Source organism: Parasteatoda tepidariorum, chromosome 9 (genome assembly GCF_982258835.1).
Source record: "Parasteatoda tepidariorum strain Cologne lab strain chromosome 9, Ptep-v5.0, whole genome shotgun sequence".
Taxonomy (NCBI): Eukaryota; Metazoa; Arthropoda; class Arachnida; order Araneae; family Theridiidae; genus Parasteatoda; species Parasteatoda tepidariorum.
In genome coordinates, this window is record NC_141763.1 from 37,423,144 (window position 1) to 37,444,323 (window position 21,180).

Below are 21,180 nucleotides of genomic sequence, written 5' to 3' on the forward strand. Positions count from 1 at the left end.
GTTAAAATGTTTTATGAGGAATTTAATTTTCCGCGGAGGGAAATTGTTGAAGTCCCTTTTCCTCCCTCTGAAGTTTCTCTAAAAATCATTTCCTTGGGATAAACCTGGTTGACCTTTATACAGGGATGAGATTTTTTTTGTCTCTCGAATTTCAGCCTTTTTATCAAAAACTCCGATTCTCTAAAAGTTTCGTTTTTTTAAATAAGTATCCCGTTTTTTTTATATTCAGTCATTGAAGTAAAATAATTATATTTATTTACGATTTTCAAAGATAAACAGAAAATTCAATCTACGCCCTAGCTGCTAACCCTTCCTCATTTTTACTTATTTTAGCTATTTTCTCCGATTTCACGCACAGAAAATAAGATTTTCCGTATTTTTTATCCGTCGGCTGGATAGCTCGTATTTTCGTAATTCAGATCTCGATTTTTATTCACGCAATTTTAATATCAATCATCGATTTTCGTATTTACCTGATTTAAAAGTTGCACATTGCGATTCTTATTTACGCTATTTAAATATCGTATATTATGATTCTTATTTACGACATTTAAAAATCCAATATCGTGTTTTGTATTTATGCATTTTTAAAATCTCGATTTTATTATCAAATCTCGATTTTCGTATTTACCTGATTTAAAAGTTGAACGTTGCGATTCTTATTCAGGCGATTTAAATATTGTACAGTGCAATTCTTACTTACGAGATTTAAAAAATCAATATCGCGATTTCTATTTACGAGCTTTTAAAGCCCTATGTAGCAATTCGTATTCACGTGAGCTTAAAATCCAATATCGTGATTCGTTTTTGTGGTTGTAATATCGCGCGATTTAAAAATTATGCATTGTGATCAAAAAATTAAAAAAATCATGATTTGTATTTTCGCATTTTTTAAATTCGATGTAGAGTTTCATATTTACGTGATTTAAAAGTCTCATATCGGGATTTATATTCACATGGTTTACAAGTTTAAAAATCGCACTTTTTGTCAAATTTTTGTTTATATATATATATATATTTTTTTTTTCTTCTTTTTTTTTCTTTCTTTTTTTGTTTTTTGTTTTTTGGATTTCCTCTTTTTTACTTTCTGACTACTCTCATCCCTGTTTAAGGAATAGTGTAGCAGTTGCAACAAAACCTTGGAGGAGATAACGTCGCTTTGAAACTAAACCGTGGTAACTCAAAAAATCAAGTTTTTCAGGAGAGCGATTTTTTTCCTACACTGTTGTATGTCGAAATTTTAAATGAAATACGTAATATTTGGGAGGATATTTTGAAGAACATCGTCGTATTTTGAAATAGCTCACCACTTTTAATAAAAGTTTTAGAGAAAACTGTTGCAACTCAAGGTACCTTAGCTTATTTCGAAATTACTACAAAATTACAAATGCTCCCAGAATCTGGCCTGGTTCATTGAAAAACGTAAAGAAACAGGTTTTTTTAATGTTAACTATTTTGTAAGCTTTGAGTCAACCTGCGGTGGAAGTTCCTTAAAAGTTAGAAATCGCTCTCCTGAGAAACTTGCTTTTCTTAGTTACCACGGTTTAGTTTCAAAGCGACGATATATGAAAAACTGAAGTAGTAGTTATTACTGACCTGTTGCCTGATTACAGTTTTTTTCTTCCATTAAACATACCTCAACAATTTTAATCTATTTTTCGACGCAGTATAATAAAATCAATGCTCTTGCACCAAAAATTTACGTCTCTCATTCACTTAACTACGTAGTTATCTCAAAACTTAACTAAGAATCACGCATGAACAAGAAATCGGAACTGGTAAATAGGAGAACTTCAAATATTGATTTTTATAAATGTTTTGAGCAAGGAATAACTCAGAAGTGTGAAGTGGATCAACCATGAACATTAAGTCTACTTTTCTTAAAAATTTATAGCACCCGAAGAAGGGGAGATTCGTATCTGATTCTTAGATCAAAAGTTACTCAAGTGTCTAACGTAAGTACATTACATGAAGACTGTGCTCGAAATTATGGGATAAATTTATGTAGTCTTTAATATCTGACGTCAAGAAATATGCAATAGTGACAATGTGATAAAGTTATTTCTGAAATAGATAGTATAAAATAAAATGTTAAAGTGGTAGATATTGAAAAATGTTTGCTAGGTAAGACAACTCTCAAGGTGTTCGTGGAATCTTTTTTGAAAAAAGTGTAAAGAAAAATAAAAAACTGGGTTGGAGGAATAAGTAGGCAGGTTAGGAGTAGTTATTCCTGCAGAAAATAACTTTATAAAGTTCAATGTTTGGTTTAACTATTTCAGGCTTTTGTGCCAAATTTACAAACTAACTAAATTATTTCTGTATTTATTAATTTAAAATTGCAGTATTTGTGACTTGCTGTGTTTTCTTTATTACTATTCAATGAAATCAAAATAGTGTTTTTGAAATAAATAAGTAAATTTAGTCGATTCGCCTGCTTTCTCATCATTTAACCCTTTACATTCGAAAGGTTTCTCTTAGGCACCACTTTCAGTTCGAAGTTACTAACCAGTCTTTACCTTAATTTTTAATGGCATCTTTTTTTTACATCTTGATGTTTAGTGATTAATTTATTTGGTGGTCTAATGTGAGTACAGAGGTAATTTTCAAGTGGTTAAAACACGTATTTTAACAGTTTAAAGAACTGTAAGACTACGGAGTATAAATGTAAAAGGGGTATTAATAACATTTGGCTATGGTCTTATGTAAGAAAGATGCATTAATATAACTGTTTTCCAGACTTGATACAGAATGAATCAAATATTAGTGATGGACCCAAATATGCTTCACTGGTTGGAAAAGTATACAAGAGCTGTTTAGATAAAGGTAAGTATAAAAACATTTTAGCCCGTGCAATATGAATCCTGTTCGACAAATTATCTAGGTTGCATTGCAGGAGCAAAAGTATCTATGAATATGTCTGACCATGAAAGGTTATCACTAATTGAAATTACTCTCTAATTAATGTTAAACTTTTAGCCTAATCCTTCGTTGTTTTCTTTGACAAATCAAAAAATCTCTTAAGGTTAATATTAAACTGACTACGCATACATTATAAAAAATAAGTTCAGTTTCTCACCTTAAGGAAATGATTTTCTATTCACGACCTGAACTGCTTTATGATATCTGCCATGCAAATTAGCTTTCAAAAATCATATCACGCTACAATATAGTTATTCCTTACATTATACTATTGCTGAAACTCTTCTCTTTAATCTGCTTAGAGAACTTAGTTTTGCAATAGTAGTAAAATCGATTCCTTATCTTACGTCCTTAATTGTTTACTTTCATCATTTTAGCTTTTAGTCCATAACAGAACCAATATTTTGCAAACCTAGTTGTAGGTGTTATGTAGCCAAAACTTGCTCTTGAGCATTAAATTCACAAAAAGTTAACGCTACTTCAAGTTTTCATGAACAACATGAATATTTTCTTCTCTAGCGTAAATTTTTTGAGTACCGGTTCATATGTAACGATACTTTATTTACTGTTTCAGAAGAAAGAAATAATGTTGGTATCTATCCATTGAAAAAACTTGTAAACCAATTTGGTGGTTGGCCAATGCTGAATGATCAATGGTCTGAAGAGGGTTACGTATGGTACCGCCATCTGGCGGAAGTAAACCGGGGGCTTTTTAAAGACATCATATTTGATTTTGATTTCTTACCATTTCTAAATAACAGTGAGGAGTACATTATAAAGGTAAGCTCTCGTGCGTATTTTTTAAAATTTACTGAGTGGCTGATCTCCACATTGTCGTTAATTTATACATGAATAAATGTCGAAATTGAATTTCATTTCACCTTAGAGCATTGAGCAGTTCAGGTTATGTCATTAATCTAAAACTTAATTAGCTTTTCAACCTCCGGCTATTAGAAAAATGGTTATGCAGTTGAAAATCTTCTTATTCAACTTTTATTATAAAACTATGAAAATGTCTTTTTAAAAAGAATACTTTACCTCCAAAAGGTTATTAGAGATATTTAATAATGTATAAAATTAGAACAGCAATCCTCAAAATCATACTGATCTATAGGAAAAAAAGGCCGTAAATCTGCTTTCGAGTTAGTGAACTGAAATTCTTTTTTATTGATTAAAAATTCCTTACAAAATGTCCTATTATTATGGTACAAGTGTTATTAATTGAAATTAGAATTTTATTAATAAAACGAATTTTGTTATTGAAATTGTTTTTAAAACTGCAGATTTTGATATTAAATTTGGTCTGGGGTGACATGTAAGGCTAACTTGTTGTTACGAGCAAGAGATAGTTGCCAAAGTGGTAGGTTAGTTATTCTTCAGCCCATAACATTTCGAGATTCAGAAAAAAGTACAGATGTACATTTTCAGCCCTAAATAATAATAAGTAGAAGAAATATGTCAGGAAGTAACTTTTTCTTTTTAAGATTTTTTTACTATATTTCAAGGTATTAGAGTGATTTATTGGCGTTGTTCAATATCTCAGAAAAATAGCGCCAACTTGGCATCTCTGTCTCAGCATCCTCGCCACCGTTTGTTGTAACCCTAATCAGTTGAAAATTAGTTGTTGATCTTATAGCATGAGCGTGCTCGTAGCACCAATCGTAATAAAAATCTTTAATACAGTCCATTCTATTTTAATCATTTGTTAACAAACGAACCAGCATAGAAATCAATCAATTGGTATCGAACAGGCGTATTTTATTGAACGCTTGGCTGCAAGAACGATTTATCACCTATCACTTACAAACTTATCAGTCCCCCCCCCCCCCCCCAGTGTTAGATCTCTAGAAAATGAGATGTATTCTTTTTAGTTCTAGCGTTATTTTGGTGTTCAATATTTTAACTGCGATATGCTCGCTCATTCAATTTATTATAACTAATTTGAATCTGGCGATCTTTTAATAGCATTGTTCCATTTTCTAAAACGGAATAAAGTGGTAGCATACGTGCTTCAACACCAAGATTTATTTCACAATCTTATAAAGTTTATCAAAGCAATGGAATTATACACTATAATATATATATATATATATATATATATATATATATATATATATATATATATTGATCTGATGCAGTGACTCTTTTGAGTCTAGTGACTGGAGCTGTACTACCATTTCTGGCTCTTGTGCCAATAAATTACAAATACAGATATCTGCAGTATTCAAAAAGTTATCAATCCAAGTGACAATCTGTAAAATATGAGCGGCGATGACTCAGGGGATAGAGCATTCGCCTTCCAATGAGGTGAGCCGGGTTCGAATCCCAGCGTTGGCTGGTGGATGCCAATCCACACCCAGCTTGCACCGACCACAATGCTGATGTGAAATATCCTCAGTGGTAGACGGATCATAGATTCGTCAGGCTAACCGTGGGAGGTTCTTGTGGTCTGCCTCTCCATGTAACACAAATGCAGGTTAGTTCCATCAAAAAGCCCTCCACGAAGGCAAATTTCTCCCATTACTTGATCCAGGAATGCCCTTGTCTTCTGGATTGGGTTCAAAATTACAAGGCTACGAAGTTGAACATTAGTGGTCGTAAGCCCGAAAATTGGGTTGGCTGTTCAACGACGGTCATAAAATCTGTAAACAACATGACTTTATTTTTGTACCTATCTGAAAATAATCCAGATAGCTATTAATACAACAATCAAATAATAGTAACTGAGAATTTTTTATACCATTGTTTGACTCTATAGCTCAACAAGGGTAAGTGTCTGTTTGACAGCATATGGTTCAGAACTGATGAAAATTCTACGACGAACTACACGGACGCTGCAAGAACATATATAGTGGGATTTGCCTTACTTCTCGGTTCAGAGCGAGACCTAAGTTCTTTAGAAGCGGAAGCAGATGCCGTCATTGATTTTGATTATAAGATACATAAAACCGTAAGAGTTATTTTTTTATCTATTATCTAAATTTTATTTTGGTATAAAATAATAATTTTTAAATATAGTTAGATGTGATAAAAACTTTATAATCTTATTATAGTATTTAAATGTTACTAACTTAAATTATTGTTTATTTCTTTAAGATGACCCTTATTAGTAAAACACATAACCTATCCAGCGTATAAATAACTCAGACAACAGTACTTAAACCGGAAGTTTTAAATTTTACATTTTTTTATTGGAAATACTCCATATCAGAATATTTTATCTTATTTAATAATTTGATTCGATTACTACCTTTTAACATCTCTTTTACTGAGTATGAAGTGCGATACTGCCCAATATGGATCTCACACTAGAAATAAAATTAACAAACTAAAAACTAAACTTTTTTCCTTAAGAAGGAAATTATTTTGTTGACGAAAACAAATCCTGCAAACATACTCCGGAATCCGATGACGTTTTTTATATTAAAAATTTATTCAAAGTGTAAATAACAGAATGCGTCAAACTTAATTTTGTTTTTAGCATTGTTTGATTTGGTCTTATTGACTACTTAAAAACTGATGGTAAAATTGCTTGTCATATCTTTAAAAACACCCTACTTTACCTTTTCAGTTTAATATTCTACGAACAGAAATCTTTCGCAGAAATTCTCTAACCGAAATAATTTTTTTAAATAATTAGAAAGGTAAAGAGGTGAGTTTTCGAATGTTCTTTTTGAAATTTCGCTATTAGTTTTTTTTTTTAAATTTTAGGAGGACACTGATCAGTTTAATATTCAACAATCTTTAAAAATGTACATCTAATCAAATATGTTCTATATTGTATTGTTCTGTTTCAAATATGTACCAAAATGTTCTGTTTTCTTAGAAAACCGGTTCACTTATAGTTAACTTTTTCTTATATGACTTAGTTGTGGAATAAATGCAATTTTAAAACCTCAAATAGAAAGGGATTATTGAGATATATTGTTTGAGAAACACACCTATTTGGCCAGTAAATTAGAAACCTTTGCTCAGTATTTTATTGGACTATTTGATTAGTATTTTGTTTTGCATACCTTTCTGCTCGAAAGCATCTAATAGAAAATTTAACTGGTTTTTAATTTATTGGCCGGAGTGTTGGTTGGTTTCGTCAAAGCAATATGTTGTAGTTTAATGCGGAAAAAAATGAATTTCTATGAATAATTTTTGATGTAATGATTGGATCATCATGTGCTAGGTCTCAATCTAAATGGTTCTTGGGGGTGACCTCAAATAAGTTATATAATTAACGCAAACAATATTTGACGTTATGAAAACAAACACAAAAACGTATTTTCTCAGAATAAAAATACATTGTTTTCGATGGATTTGGATTTCTTACCCTTAAATTATGTGTCGTAGCCACAATCTGGGAAATATGGTCCCAATAGTTTGGTCAGGCGAGCTATCTTAGTTTGGACCTCTTCATGTAAATTTCCTTTTTACGTCTTTCGCAATATCTCACGAATTTTTAAAGTTAATCAAAAAAAAAATTTGCACATAATTATAAAATTCGTTTACCCAAAGATAATTCCGTGCAAAAGATATTTTTTAACAATTATTATTAGTTTATTATAAAAGAGTTGGAAAAATTTTAAATTTTAAGATATACAAATTTTTTACATCATTTTAAGGAATGTAACATTATAAATTAAAACACAAAATTTGAAGGCAATCAGTTGAATGGTTCCTGATGGATCAAATTTTAAGTCTACAAATTCTTTGTTCGATGTAATTTTATGTAACAGAAAAATTATTTCAAGGTTATTAGATAATTGTTAAATGAATAATTAATATACAAAGTATAAGTTTAATGTAAGGTGCTTTTAATAATTTATATATTTTTTGCAATTATATTTTCTGTAATAATGTCAATCTCTCGAGGGCTTAATATTTTGTTAAGTTAAAAATATTAACAAAATTGATAAAATATTTCAGTTTAATACAATTTGTTAAAAAGTAGCTAGTTGAGAAAGTGTTATTTGTTTTTTGTATCTCAACACAATAAGTATGTACCCCATATGTACAGTGCGCACAATAAAAAAACAGACCATCTTAATAGCATTTGATCTTCTCAGGTATTGTGATGAATTACAATTTCAGTCACAGAAATGTATTTTCTCTTAGTAAACATACCTCATTTCGGCTGTTTCGTATTTTCTGATCCTTAAAATAGCCACAATTTCAAGAATATGATTCTAAAAGTTTCGTTGGTAAAACATCAGATTTTGATATAGATATAAGGCTACGTAAAAGTTGTAAAGTAACCTTTCTTCTATATTATCAGTACACGAGTATTCATATTTTTTAAACATTTTATTTCTAAAAAAAAAAAAAAAAAAAACGCTACAAAATCTCATTTTGTACAATTTAACATTAAAAAACCTCACGCTTAATTGATTCAAAAATTGATTGTAATTTTAAGTGAAATTAAAGTACGTACTTATGACTTAATCTGTTTTAACGTATTTTTGGAGTAGCATGTCTTCTTTTGAACCTTGTGGCACTAAAATCCTACATTCAATCAATCTATCCTAAAACGCTACAAAATCTCATTTTGTTAAATTTAACGTTAAAAAACCTCACGCTTAACTGATTTTAATTTTAAGTGAAATTAAAGTACGTACTTATGACTTAATCTGTTTTAACGTATTTTTTGGAGTAGCATGTCTTCTTTTGAACCTTGTGGCACTAAAATCCTACATTCAATCAATTTATCCTAAAACGCTACAAAATCTCATTTTGTTAAATTTAACATTAAAAAACCTCACGCTTAACTGATTTTAATTTTAAGTGAAATTAAAGTACGTACTTATGACTTAATCTGTTTTAACGTATTTTTTGGAGTAGCATGTCTTCTTTTGAATTTTGTGGCACTAAATCTTACATTCAATCAATCTATTCTAGAAGGAAATTCTTAGATCATAGAAAATTAAAAATTGATGGACACGAAATACAGTGCACTTAACAAGACTATTATCATAACTTCTACTAAACTACTCTGTTATCTCATAACATATATATTTTTATTTTCAGTAGTATTCAATAATAGTTCCGTTTTTTTATTTTAATTTCTGTTACTTTGTGTTACTTCTATTACTTTGTTTTTTAATTTTAATTTCTGTAACCACGATTAACAAAAATACTGTTTTTTATTATTCTATTTGTCACGCTGTGATTTTTTTATAATAATGTTTTCAATTTTGTATTTATTTTGTAGGTAGATTTGGAATATTATCCGAGTATGTACTCCATAAAAATGGAAGAGGTTAATTCATGGGGTGTAAGTTTTTTTATTATTATTATATTTGATTACTGATATGAGTAGAATATATAAGTATAGGTAGAAAGTACAATTATAAAAATTTTGCTTTATTTAACCGTTATGATCAACTGTTATTTACTGGATAACGCTTATACGATATTTCAGCAATTTTATCAGTTTGGTATTTGATTCTTTAAACCAACTTAGATGATCAACATGCTTAGACAACTTAATAAATTAAACTTTATTATACTAAAATTTGCTGCAATAGTTGAGTGCGTAGTGGAAAATGTTAAGCAAGCATAATGAAAAACTCATCTTTGAACTTACAAAGAACTTTTATTGAGCAAGAAAATAATAAAACTAGACTTAAACATCACATAACCTTTAAAAAGAAAACATAATTCACGAGAGTATTCTACTCTCCGCAACATGAAACAGCTGTAGTCGCTGCATACATTCATGAATCGCTCATGGGCTACAATAGTGGCACAACTCAAAAACGGGATTTTTGAACGAAGAACAGGTGTAAATCAGAAAATACACATTCTTTCAGCAACAATACCTGCACAACTCATAATTCAACTTGAAGGTAATCTTTGTTTAAGTAAACGAAAGCATTTCCCTTAGCAATGAAAACTTTAAACAAACTAATCTCAAAACTTGATTTTTTGAGTTGTGCCGCTATTGAAGCCCATTAGCGATATATAAATCTAATTTGGATCCGTCTTATATATACAAGCATATATTAAATGTCCAATCAAAAACACTTGCATACTGAGGTGAAACAAAACGTAATAATACACTTACAATTTTTATGTAAATTTATCTTTAATGTTCGAAAAGAAACTTGTGGTAAGTTTCTAGAGAAATAAAAAGCTCAGAAAAGCAAGAAAAAATACCTTTTTTTAAAGAACACAAAAGCTTAAATTTCGCCTTCTGAATCAATTTAATCTTTTTCTTCCAGTGACTTTTTGAACTTGGGATTTTTGACGCACCGTTTTTACTTGAACTTTTTTCCTGAAATTCGTAGTCTGGTAAAACCTATATCTCCTATAAACTTTAAGCACTCCCATAATACCAAAAAAAATCCAACATACCCTGAAAATGTACTCCCAAAACTGCAGGCTCCAAAAATAAACCTTGGTTTTGATATCATTCGAAAACAAAACGAAACAACTCTCCTGATGGTAGGATATTAATTGCGAATTCCCGCAATCAGCATCATCACTGCACCATATATTTTGGATTGGCAAATGGGAATCCATTTCTATTACTTATCAGTTCGGTAAAGAATTCGTTAATATGTATGCCCATGAGTAGTTTTGCTATTGCAAGAGAAATGGAAAATGACCTAAGAACCTACCAAAAAGACGAAAATATTTTCTTTTTTTTTCACGGAAAATGTCCTAAAAACCAAGGTAAACAAAGTGACAGCACCCGAAACAAAACAACACCCGAAGTATAGTAGTAATAGTTCAAAAATTTGTCGAAAGATTGCTCTGTGTAAGGAAGAAAGTCCTAAGTGCAAACAGCCCTCGGTGATAAGTAGAGCCCGGAAGTTCAGGCAAAATGCCAATAATGCCCTTTTCTGCCTTTTTTAAACGTTTTCTTCTGAAAATGCCTTTTTCTTTCCTTTTGTTCATAAATGCCTATTTCTGTCTAATTTAAAGTTTTTCTGCAAAGCTTTTTGTACTTTTGACCGAGCATAAATTTTGAAGTACAGAAATGGTTGACTGTCATCCGACGTATTGTAATGCATTTATAGAGATTAGGACTTTATTCCTTTTGGGACAACTCCCTCCCTCTGAGGCAGTGGTCACCCCTCGCACTGTACAATGGCTATTCATCTGAGCTGATAGTGTACTCGTGCTTGAGTGAGCAAGGCAGGTGAAAGACATTTTTCTGTCCATGAGATTGACAGTGTTGTTTGAATAGAGAATAGAATACACTTAAAGCTGGAAATGCCATAAAAGTTTTATTTCCTAATATGATCCATCTAACGTGCCTTGTTCATGCATCGCACAGGATAGCAGAGGAAGTAAAAGGTCTCTATCCTGAGGTAGACTCGCTTGTTTCTAGTGTGAAAAAAGTATTTGTGAAAGCCCCTTCAAGAGTTCAAGTGTTCGAAGAAATTGCACCAGACATTCAATTACCTCCTAAACCGCTATTGAACACATGGAAAAAAGAAATATGCCTTTACCCGAGTCACTAAAGATTTTCGACAATACTACTGAAGAATTAATGTCTGTGCCTGAACCAGCTGGTGACAGAATAAGGAAGAATTGTGAGAACGTCATCACTGCAAATACAGACTTTGAATGCATCAAGAACATTGCAAAAGTACTTTCTGGTGATACTACAGTTGAACTTATCATATCTCCTACCATGGCAAGTTGTTTTAGGTACGCGCCCATAACCTCTGTCGAAGTAGAAAGATCCTTCTCTTTGCTTAAAACTATATTGACTGATAGGAGACAAAATTTCTCTTTTGAAAATTCGAAAAAGCATCTAGTTGTGATGTGTAACAACAACCAATCATCAGAATAAATTTGCATACAATATTATTGTAAGTATGAGTTTTCAATTTTTATTTCACACTTACGCAGTTGAAGGTTTTTTTTTCTGCAATTATGTCCACTTCTTTTGTACTATTGCTGCGACAGTCGAGTAAAATGAATATGTAGGTATACCGGATACTTCTAGCAACTTTTTTTATACCTTGGATACCTATATGGGCTTTTAGGCATTACCAACTAACATTTTGCTCCAATTTTAAGTGCCTTTTTTAAGTGCCTATTTCAAGCTTTTTAAATGCTTTTATGCCTGCCTATTTTTGCATTTTTTATTGCCTGAAATTCCGGGCTTTAGTGATAAGACATAGGTACAGTAGAAATAACAGTATTAAGAAAGTATTTTAAAAACTAAATGAAATTAGGATGAATTTAAGTTGTTGTTGGCTACGAACCCTTTAGGAGTGAAATGCAGAAAGCCCCAAGTGCGAGATTCGAGTGTTTTTTCGTACCTCAGCGGACTGATCGTTAAGACACGGTTACCAGCAGATCACTAAAGTTAATCAGCACTAGCTGCGGTCAGTGTGCGGGTGGGTGAACACTTGGATTAGTCTGCATAGGGACCGAGAGTCTGCGGTATAGGTCCTCGTTGAACTGTTCTACTGTAAAGTGCTCGACTTCGCGTGCAGGTCATCGGAATACCGAAGCGGGTGTGCCATCCCCTCTGCAGAGGATCAAAATTGTGATGGCATGTCTTCGGATCATCCTCAGGTATGTTTCCCAGACCTTCGCCAATAGACCATTGTGCAGTTATAGTGCGACGTAAATGAATTACAACAACAACCAAGTGTTTTTCCTTTTTCGGCTCTCCTGAAATATTCTCTTTTTTGGACTTGGATCAATTTCTAGTTCTCGTTTACAGAGTGTAAAATTATTTTAATGTTCAAACACTATCAAGAACGACTAAAATTCGTTTATTTTTTAAAATCACATCGGTAGGATAAATATTAGCCCGAATTTTCCCAATTTCATAATGATTTACAAAAATAAATTCAAAACAAATTTTTTTTCTTTCTTGAAATCAGATTTTATTGCTTTAACGACGCTAAAATAAATTTGCCAAGTGGAAAAATTACTTTTCTGAGGAATAGCTTTAATTTAACATAAAAAAAAACTTAGTTGACTTTTGATCCCTGTGCTTTTCTTCTATAAACAGAAAAAATTTCAGTGTTTGAGGACTTGACAGTTTTAAGTTCTTTATTCAAATACTAACCCGTAAAGGAATAAAAGCTAGAGAAAAAGATTTAAAAAAAAATGAAAAATTAAGCTTAGTAAAAACTTTTTAAGTTGAATCAATGTCGACGCATCTCTACGTTGATTATAAATCGTCTTTAATACTAAAATATAACTCCTGATTGTGTTATCTGCTTAAATTGTTAAGCTTAATTAAAACAGAAAATATAGAGCAAATGATAAAATAAATTGTTCGCTTTTTATTTCTGCTCAACCTAAAGCTCAGTTTGTTTCATCTTTTTGTTGCCGAGAAAAGGAATTTCATGAATTTTATGATAATATACGCAATGGTTATGAAAAAAATTCGAATATACGTATTTTTTATTGTTTTATTTAATTTAGCTACAAATATATTTTTTATACTTGGTAATTCATCATGACATTATTATCTGTTTTCTTTTAGAATGGAACTATATCTTATCTGGATTATATTAATTTTCATCTGCCAGAAGATTATCCTGCAGATAACAATACATATTTGTACATGAAAATGCTGGATTACTTCGAATACAATCTTCCAGAAGTTATTTTAGGAGCCAATACTAAGTAAGTTCATATATAAATAGTTTATTGAATGTAAATGAGCAACATAAATAGGATTACCACTTATTAGGTACAATAAAAAATGAGTCAGAAATTATTTCATGCAATTTATTTAGTTTATTTTCTTACTAAAGTATTTTCTACAATCGTTTAAGCATCTGTCCCATTGTGACACTACTCGCATAGTGTCACAGTTACAATGCCAATGCTCGCAAAACACCATTGGACCAGTTGCGCACCTACACATCACCTGCTTGCATCGTCTGTTGATGTCTCCGCAGTAACAAATCAACAACAATTCAAAAGTAACAAACTTGAACCAATATCCTTTTTACTAAAATTACAATGCCAATGCTCGCAAAACACCATTGGACCAGTTCCGCCCCTACACATCATCTGTTTGCATCATGGGTTGATGTTTCCGCTGCAAAACAAATCAACAACAATTCAAAAGTAACAAATTTGAACCAATATCATTTTTACTAAAAATATCAGCTAATAAGTTGTGAGGTAATTCCACGGTAAAGGAACATTTAGAAATTATAATTTTACAAAGTTAATGAATGAAATTATATTTATGTATTGGCATTTGGTACTAAAATATTTCAGACATAGATCCATGTTTATGAAATAATTTTTGATGATCATTACTTTTATCAGTATTATAAAATTCGATCAATGAATTAAAAACCATCTATGCTCATTTTTCCAGGACAATAGCAAATTATATTAGCTTTTATATGGTCTCAACTTTTTCGAAGTTTGCTTCTGAAGATCTGCTTACTTTAAGAAATGAATTTCTTTCATCAATTGGAATTGAATTTAATATGTCTGATGAACAAGTGTGTATGACACATATTAAAAGCTTCATGCCAGATGCCGTTGGAAGAATGTATATTGACAACTATTTTCCTCGCCTGACGGAAATGCACGTAAGCCCATTGAATTTAATTATCAATTTTATCTCCTATCTTTTTCTTCAATCATTTTATATGAAGTGATAAAAACAGTTTTGTTTTCAGATTTCGCTTTTATTAACTTCTTTTTTCCTTTACGCATATTTTTCTAATTAGCTCTCCAATATCAAAACTCAAGACATACTAAAAAACATTATTTTTTTTTATTTTATTATTTCTAATGCCAAAAGAAAATGACAAACTCTTACAAAAACAGTGAACAGAAAGGTGAACAACAAGTAAGAGAAAAAAGTCAATATCTCATTAACAGATGTCGGGCACTCCAGTCGCGCCTCCCCCCAGAGTCCTCACGCAGAGACGAGCATTTCAATAGATGGTTCCTGTCCATAAGTTCATTATTCGAGCATAACGGGCAATTTGGGTCAACGAGAATGCCGATGCGGCAGAGGTGGTTCGCCAGGCAATCATGGCCCACCGCAAATCTGAATTCTGCAACAGCTTTATTGCGGGGCTTATCGGCAATACCGTGTTCTAAGCTGTTCCTCCAACTTGTTGAAGAAATACGAGAAGTGAGCAATGTTTTCCAGTTTTGTCTCATAAAATGTTTGATATAGAGTTTTGCCGTGTGAAAGGATTTAAGAGTGCTTGGTTGATGAATTATTTGAGTGCCTCTCTTAGCCAGCATATTGCCGTAGATAGCGCAATGTCCTGGGATCCATTGGAGTGTTATTTGTCGCCCTTCTATCCTCAAACTCTCCAGGAGAACCTTACTAAAAAACATAGAAATTGGAACATTTGTATTAAAGCATTTCTACTCAAAAACATAGAATATATAGATCACGACTATTTATTTAGCTTCTTAGAGATTTTGGAAAACTAAAATTTAAAATTATTTAATTGCAAATTTAAATTAAGAAGCTACATTCAACCTTATGTAGTATTTTAAACTTTTTATTAGAGTTACATGATGGGGGTTTTAGAATTTTGTTCTCTAGGATACCTAGACGCGTTGAACTCTAAGGAAATGAAATAGATGATTTTACAACAAATCTGCAGACAATCTCTCTAATTAATAAACACAGTAGCTTGTATCTCTACTAGTAATTCTGAATATAACGGGATACAGAAACTAATACTGCCATGCAGTACAAAAAACAGTATAAGTGCTTCTCGATTGGTTCCAAAAAAAAGTGGCTTAACAGCTATTTTCCTTCTATTGCTAATATTATGAACGCTAAAATAAAATTTCAAAAAACTAATAATATAAAATACATTCTTGATAAAAATACTTTTTTCAATATGTAGCTTACCATACAAAGATGCCAAATATATAAAAATATCATTTTGAATTTTTTTGTCGTTTTCGTTGATTTTTCAATTGCACGGCAGAATACTCCCTCTGTCCAATTTAATTGCTACGTTTGAATACTTTTTTTGGTTCTGAGGATTTTCTTTGAACGTTTATCAGGGTGCTAGGGTATCAATCAACATCATTTACCTAACAAGTATTCCCTCCATCCCCCTTAAATCAGTACCAAATTAATTTAAAAAAATCCAGGACTTGAGCGTTCTTAAGCCACCCCTCTATTTGTAAAAGTTTCTCCACCAGTAATCCCATAAAACTATCTTCTAGTTAATTAATCGTGAATTCAGTAGTATAAATTCACTGCTGTCGATCTACTAAACGGCTTCGAAAGTTATTTATTGACTCCACATACTTGAAATGTGGCAACTAATTTGGGATAAAATTTTCGACGAATTTGAGACGAAGAGAGTAATAAACTACAGTATTAAATTACAGAAATAAAACCTTTGATTGCCGTACTTGAAATATTAAACATTTCAGAAAAATTGAAGTTCATTCACGATTTAAACTTATACATTACTGAACGACCCGGCACTTACCCGATGTTCTAATTTAAAAATTAAGAGACATCGATTAAGCAATGCTTTCCGCTGCATGTCAAACCATTTTCAGGCTATTTTCTTCATTTATCTGTTTCATTTGGTGGGACTCTGTAACGGAATATTATTGACTTTCTATCTTAAAAATATAGGATACTACCAAAACAATATAAACCAGACTTATAATAGTGTCTAAGTATTAAGTGAGGTTCAGCCTTTTCTGGCTCTTGCCTGTCCAAGATAACTTGATTCTTTGTTTCTCATCACTGATTCTCTTTTTTTAGCTCAAACTTGAACTGAACGGCTATAATGCCTCCTTGAGTTCGCTATTTTGGAAAATTAAAATTTAGGTCTCCCAGTATCAGGTCTCTTAAATTGCGATGTATTCTTTTTCGTTCTTAGTGCTATTTTGGTGTTCGATATTTTAACTGCGATATTTTTCCTCATTCAATACATTATAACTCATTTGAAACTGGCGACCTTTTAAAAGGACGGTGCCTTATTTTAAAAAAGAAAAAAATGGTAACACAAGTGTTTTAATATCTAGATTTATTTCACAATCTTATAAAGTTCATCGAAGGAATAGATATATATTCTATAATTTAAAAAAAATATATTTTTAAATTAATGTGGCTAATGGGCTGCAATAGTGGCACAACTCAAAAAACACGCGTTTTGGACTAAGAACAGGTGTAAATATGAAAATACACATTCTTTCAGCAGCAATACTAGCACAACTCATAATTCAACTTGAAGGTCATCTTTGTTTAAGCAAACTAAAGCATTTCTTATTCATTTTGCTTAGCAATGAAAACTTTAAACCCACTTATCTTAAAACTGGATTTTTTGAGTTGTACCGCTATTGCAGCCCATGAGCGATGTGATATAGTGACCCTTTTGAGTCGAGTGACTTACGCAGTATAACCAGTTCTGGCTCTTGTGCCAATAAACTACAAACAGCCCACCAACCAAGATTTATTTTGCAGAAACAAGATAGTTTTCTGTCTACTATAGTATAATAATAATCTAAATATTTTTAATAATAGCACAGTGCTTGTGTTAAAGCTATAGTGATAGGTGATAATACTATGAATATTTTTTGTCTAGTCCGTTAAAATTAAGTTAGTTTTATAGTGTTTCAAAATTGTTTTTAAGGTACAAAAAATGGTGGATATGATAAAGCTTGCTTACAGCTCAACCTTAGATCAGAATGTCTGGATGGACAAAAACACTCTTCTTTATGCTTTGGTCAAAGTAAGCGTTTTTGGTATTTTTTTTAAAGCAGAATAATATTTTAAAAATTTATAATTAAATTAAAATAAGATGTATGCTTGAATTTGACTTTTATTGATGAACGTATTGATAAAAAAAAGAAAGAAATAATGTTTATTATGCTTTTCTAATTTATTGTAGAGATGATAACTTGCGCCGCTTTGAGGTTTAAAAAATTCCAATGGTAGCCAAATTTATGTTTTAATATCTGATTGTTATTCAGATTTGAAGCTTTTTATTTATGGTTTGAAGTTATTTTGACTTAAGACATAACTAAAACTTGAACGGCTGAAGCTATTTCCTTTCCAGCCACACCAGCTCATCTTAATGCCATGGATTCTTGTTTTATTCATGTGAATGCTGATTTCCTTGTTAGCTACATTAATTCCTCGTATCTCTCCATTGTTCGTGGAAATGCTTTTTACCCTAATTTTCCCCTCTCGGCTACTGTGGTTTTTCCTTTTTTTGCTCATTCTTATTTTCCATTTATCTCAAATAATTTGTATTTCTTCTCATTCATGTCTGGCAATTCTTAAAAATGGGCACCTATTTTTTGAGCGCTTTAAACGCGTCTACTGTTATTTCCAATTTATTGTTTTTTTTTTAAAGCGAATTAAGTTTTTAATCAAGTAATACTAATCTTAGTTAACGATAACTAAAGCATTTTTCTCAAAATAGGTTATTTTTTACTTAGTTTGTGAAATATCTGTGTTCAGCATAATAAAATCTGCAAGAAGCTATATTTGGCTGAAATTCAAACTTGATGAATAAGTAATAATTATTTTTTTAAGAATGCTGTCTATTACTTCTCATAAATTAAATTTTGATCTTTGCTTATTTAAAGAGGTAATCAAAGCTTATGTCCAATTATAAAAAGTGAAGTGACAATTAATAAGTTTGAGTTTCGTTTTTCTAAATAATTTTTAAACATTAAATAAATTAAACACTATTTATTCTATGTTATCACGATTTCATTTTAGGTAATAGAAATTAACTTCATTTTACCTACCTTTTCTTGCTTTATAATAGTTGTATTAGGCGATTTAACGATTTTGTCTCTTCCTTGATGCATTAAATTTATTATTATATTTGGTAAAAGTATTTTGTAAATATGTAACTTAGCACCAAATGTGAGCACATAAAAATAATTTCAGTTATATTCTGATTCTCTTTGTATTTGTTCTTCCACCGTGGTACGCTTTTTATTTTGCAAAACAAGTTTACATTATAATCCTTTAATTTGACTTTTTAATTAAAATCTTACATTTTGTACTTCAAAAGCTGTAAGTACTTTTTTAATTTTTCATTGTCAATTATGGTGAATAAATTATAAAATATATTTAATAATAATAATAATTATATAATGTATGAATAAATTATATATCATCAAGCTGTGAGCTCTTATGCCCTTAAATAAATATGCTTTTTTCTAAGTATTATGTTGTTTTATTAACTTTCAGTTACAGAGTATTGAAATGGCAATTGGCTATAATTCTTGGATATCTGACGATGGATTATTAAATAAACACTATGAGAAGGTAAAAATTATAAGATACAATTTTGTTATTTTATCACTTTTGCAATATTACTAATATTCTTGTATTTGAGTTTCTTAATAGTGTCATTCCATTTTAGTTCATCCAGCCACCTCTGATTTTCATGATAATTTGTATACTCATAGAATTTCGGATACTGATTTCAAAAATATCAATAATATTGGAATTAGTAAAAGAGTTTAAAAGTTACAAGCATTTATTTTTTAGCCGAAATGGCACGTTTGCTGCCATTTTGATTCACACGTCAGAGGCCACTAATTAGTGTAACTCATCTTATATTTGTCCTAGAACAATATTTTTTTGATTTTGTTCAGAATAAAGTAATCTGTCATTTAAACACACTTTTTTACAAATAAACATTTTACTTGTTTAGCAAATAAGTCTACTTTGCAGTTTTTTTGATCAACGGAGTTGAGTAACTTCAGCAGCTGATTTCTGGCAACTCGACCTTTTTAATTTCAGAAATATTTTAACCAAAGATAGTTGAAAGTGCATCCTAACATCTAATAAAAAAAATTTGATGGGCGGGTCAGACATTTTTTTTAAATCGAAATATTTAGTAATAGCAGATTTCACTCGGAATAACAGCATAATGATTATAATTTTTCAAAATAAACATATATGGGCCGGGATTGCCTGGTTGGTAGGGCACTGAACTCATGTCCAAGAGTTTGTGGGTTTGATCCCCGCCGGCCAAAGACTGTAGACCCCGTGTTGTAAATAGTGACTGATGCACGTTAAATCTGTCGAGTCGCAAAGTCCTCCGTGTTCCCATAACAAATCAATACCTCTGAGAGTATTGATCCAGGAGCTCCCTTGTCTTCTGGATTGGTTCAAAATTACAAGGCTACGGAGTTGAACATTAGTAGTCGTAAACCCATAGAATTGGGTCGGTGTTCAACGACGGATATAAAAAAAAACAAGCATATATTTTAAATGAGCTAACTTTCATGAAATTCAAAATTTCTGTGGAAAAGTTTAAAATAACAATATCAACTCGAAAATTTTAAATAAAATCTGGCGCTTTCAGTTCTTTAAACCTATTTTCCTGTTGTAGAAGAATATTTTTTCCATTGTTTACTCTCTGAAGTGTTTGACTCATTGAGCTTGTATATTCTTCCTGTTGTGGTGTTAATATCAACTGTACAAAGAATATTTGTTAAAGGAACTATGCAGCTATCACTTTTTGGCCAATAATATGAAAGGGATGGTCCATGTGTATGCATGAATTTAATTGTTGCGTCTCCTTCTTCTACACGAACTTTCAAACACATTCCAATATACCAGCTTGCATCCTAAACAAAGCCACATTTGTACGATGGTACATCAGTATTTTTCGTAGTACTGAAATCTTAAACAGGCAGTGATGGAAAATTCTGCATCAGTACTTGCCCTTTTCCCTTTGATTTGCATATTACCTTCTGGTTGATAAAAATGCATATTTCTTGTACCTGATACTGTTGTTATGTGCTGCAATCTCTTAAATAAGTCTTTTCGAAGTTCAAACATTTCAATGTTGCAAATGAAAAAAAAAGTGTATACCTTTGATATTACTCTTGCAATGGTCTTTTAACTTGCTTTTGACACAAGCCTTTTACTGTTCCATCTATTCTATCACAAGCAGACTTTCCATGACTGGTAGCAAAAAAACTCAATTCAAAAACACAAATTCAAAAGAGTTTTGCAGTTTTTGTATTGACCAGCTTAGCCATCGGTAAAATATTCAACACTTGTCACATTACGAAAATTTTCATACAAGTATTGCATCATTGGCTTTTGTGTCCGGTATACTAGTGGCACGTCATGATCATATCACCTGAAGAAACAAAAGCTTTCACTAATTAAATTTTCCTTGTGCTTTACATATAATACATCTGTGTGTAAAATACAGCATCTGAATGTCCAGTGAGAGCCCTGTGCTTCATCTAGAACTAAAGAAACATTTTCACTAAAATCCATGATAATAATTGCTTTATTGCTGTTGAGCTCTTTCCTCTTTTTTAGGCATATGCTTTGAC

At 31.2% G+C, this 21,180-nt stretch overlaps 1 protein-coding gene across 1 annotated transcript in view; it reads left to right on the forward strand.

Annotated features, from left to right (window-relative positions):
- Positions 1 to 21,180, forward strand: part of LOC107457497 (neprilysin-1) — a 51,316-nt gene that overhangs the window by 13,576 nt on the left and 16,560 nt on the right. Inside the window, exons 6-13 of the mRNA XM_087151358.1 lie at positions 2,737 to 2,823; positions 3,494 to 3,699; positions 5,678 to 5,869; positions 9,119 to 9,181; positions 13,373 to 13,515; positions 14,225 to 14,444; positions 17,490 to 17,588; positions 19,067 to 19,144. Of these exons, the coding sequence (XP_087007484.1) occupies positions 2,737 to 2,823; positions 3,494 to 3,699; positions 5,678 to 5,869; positions 9,119 to 9,181; positions 13,373 to 13,515; positions 14,225 to 14,444; positions 17,490 to 17,588; positions 19,067 to 19,144 (1,088 nt within the window). The remainder of the gene's footprint in view (positions 1 to 2,736; positions 2,824 to 3,493; positions 3,700 to 5,677; positions 5,870 to 9,118; positions 9,182 to 13,372; positions 13,516 to 14,224; positions 14,445 to 17,489; positions 17,589 to 19,066; positions 19,145 to 21,180) is intronic.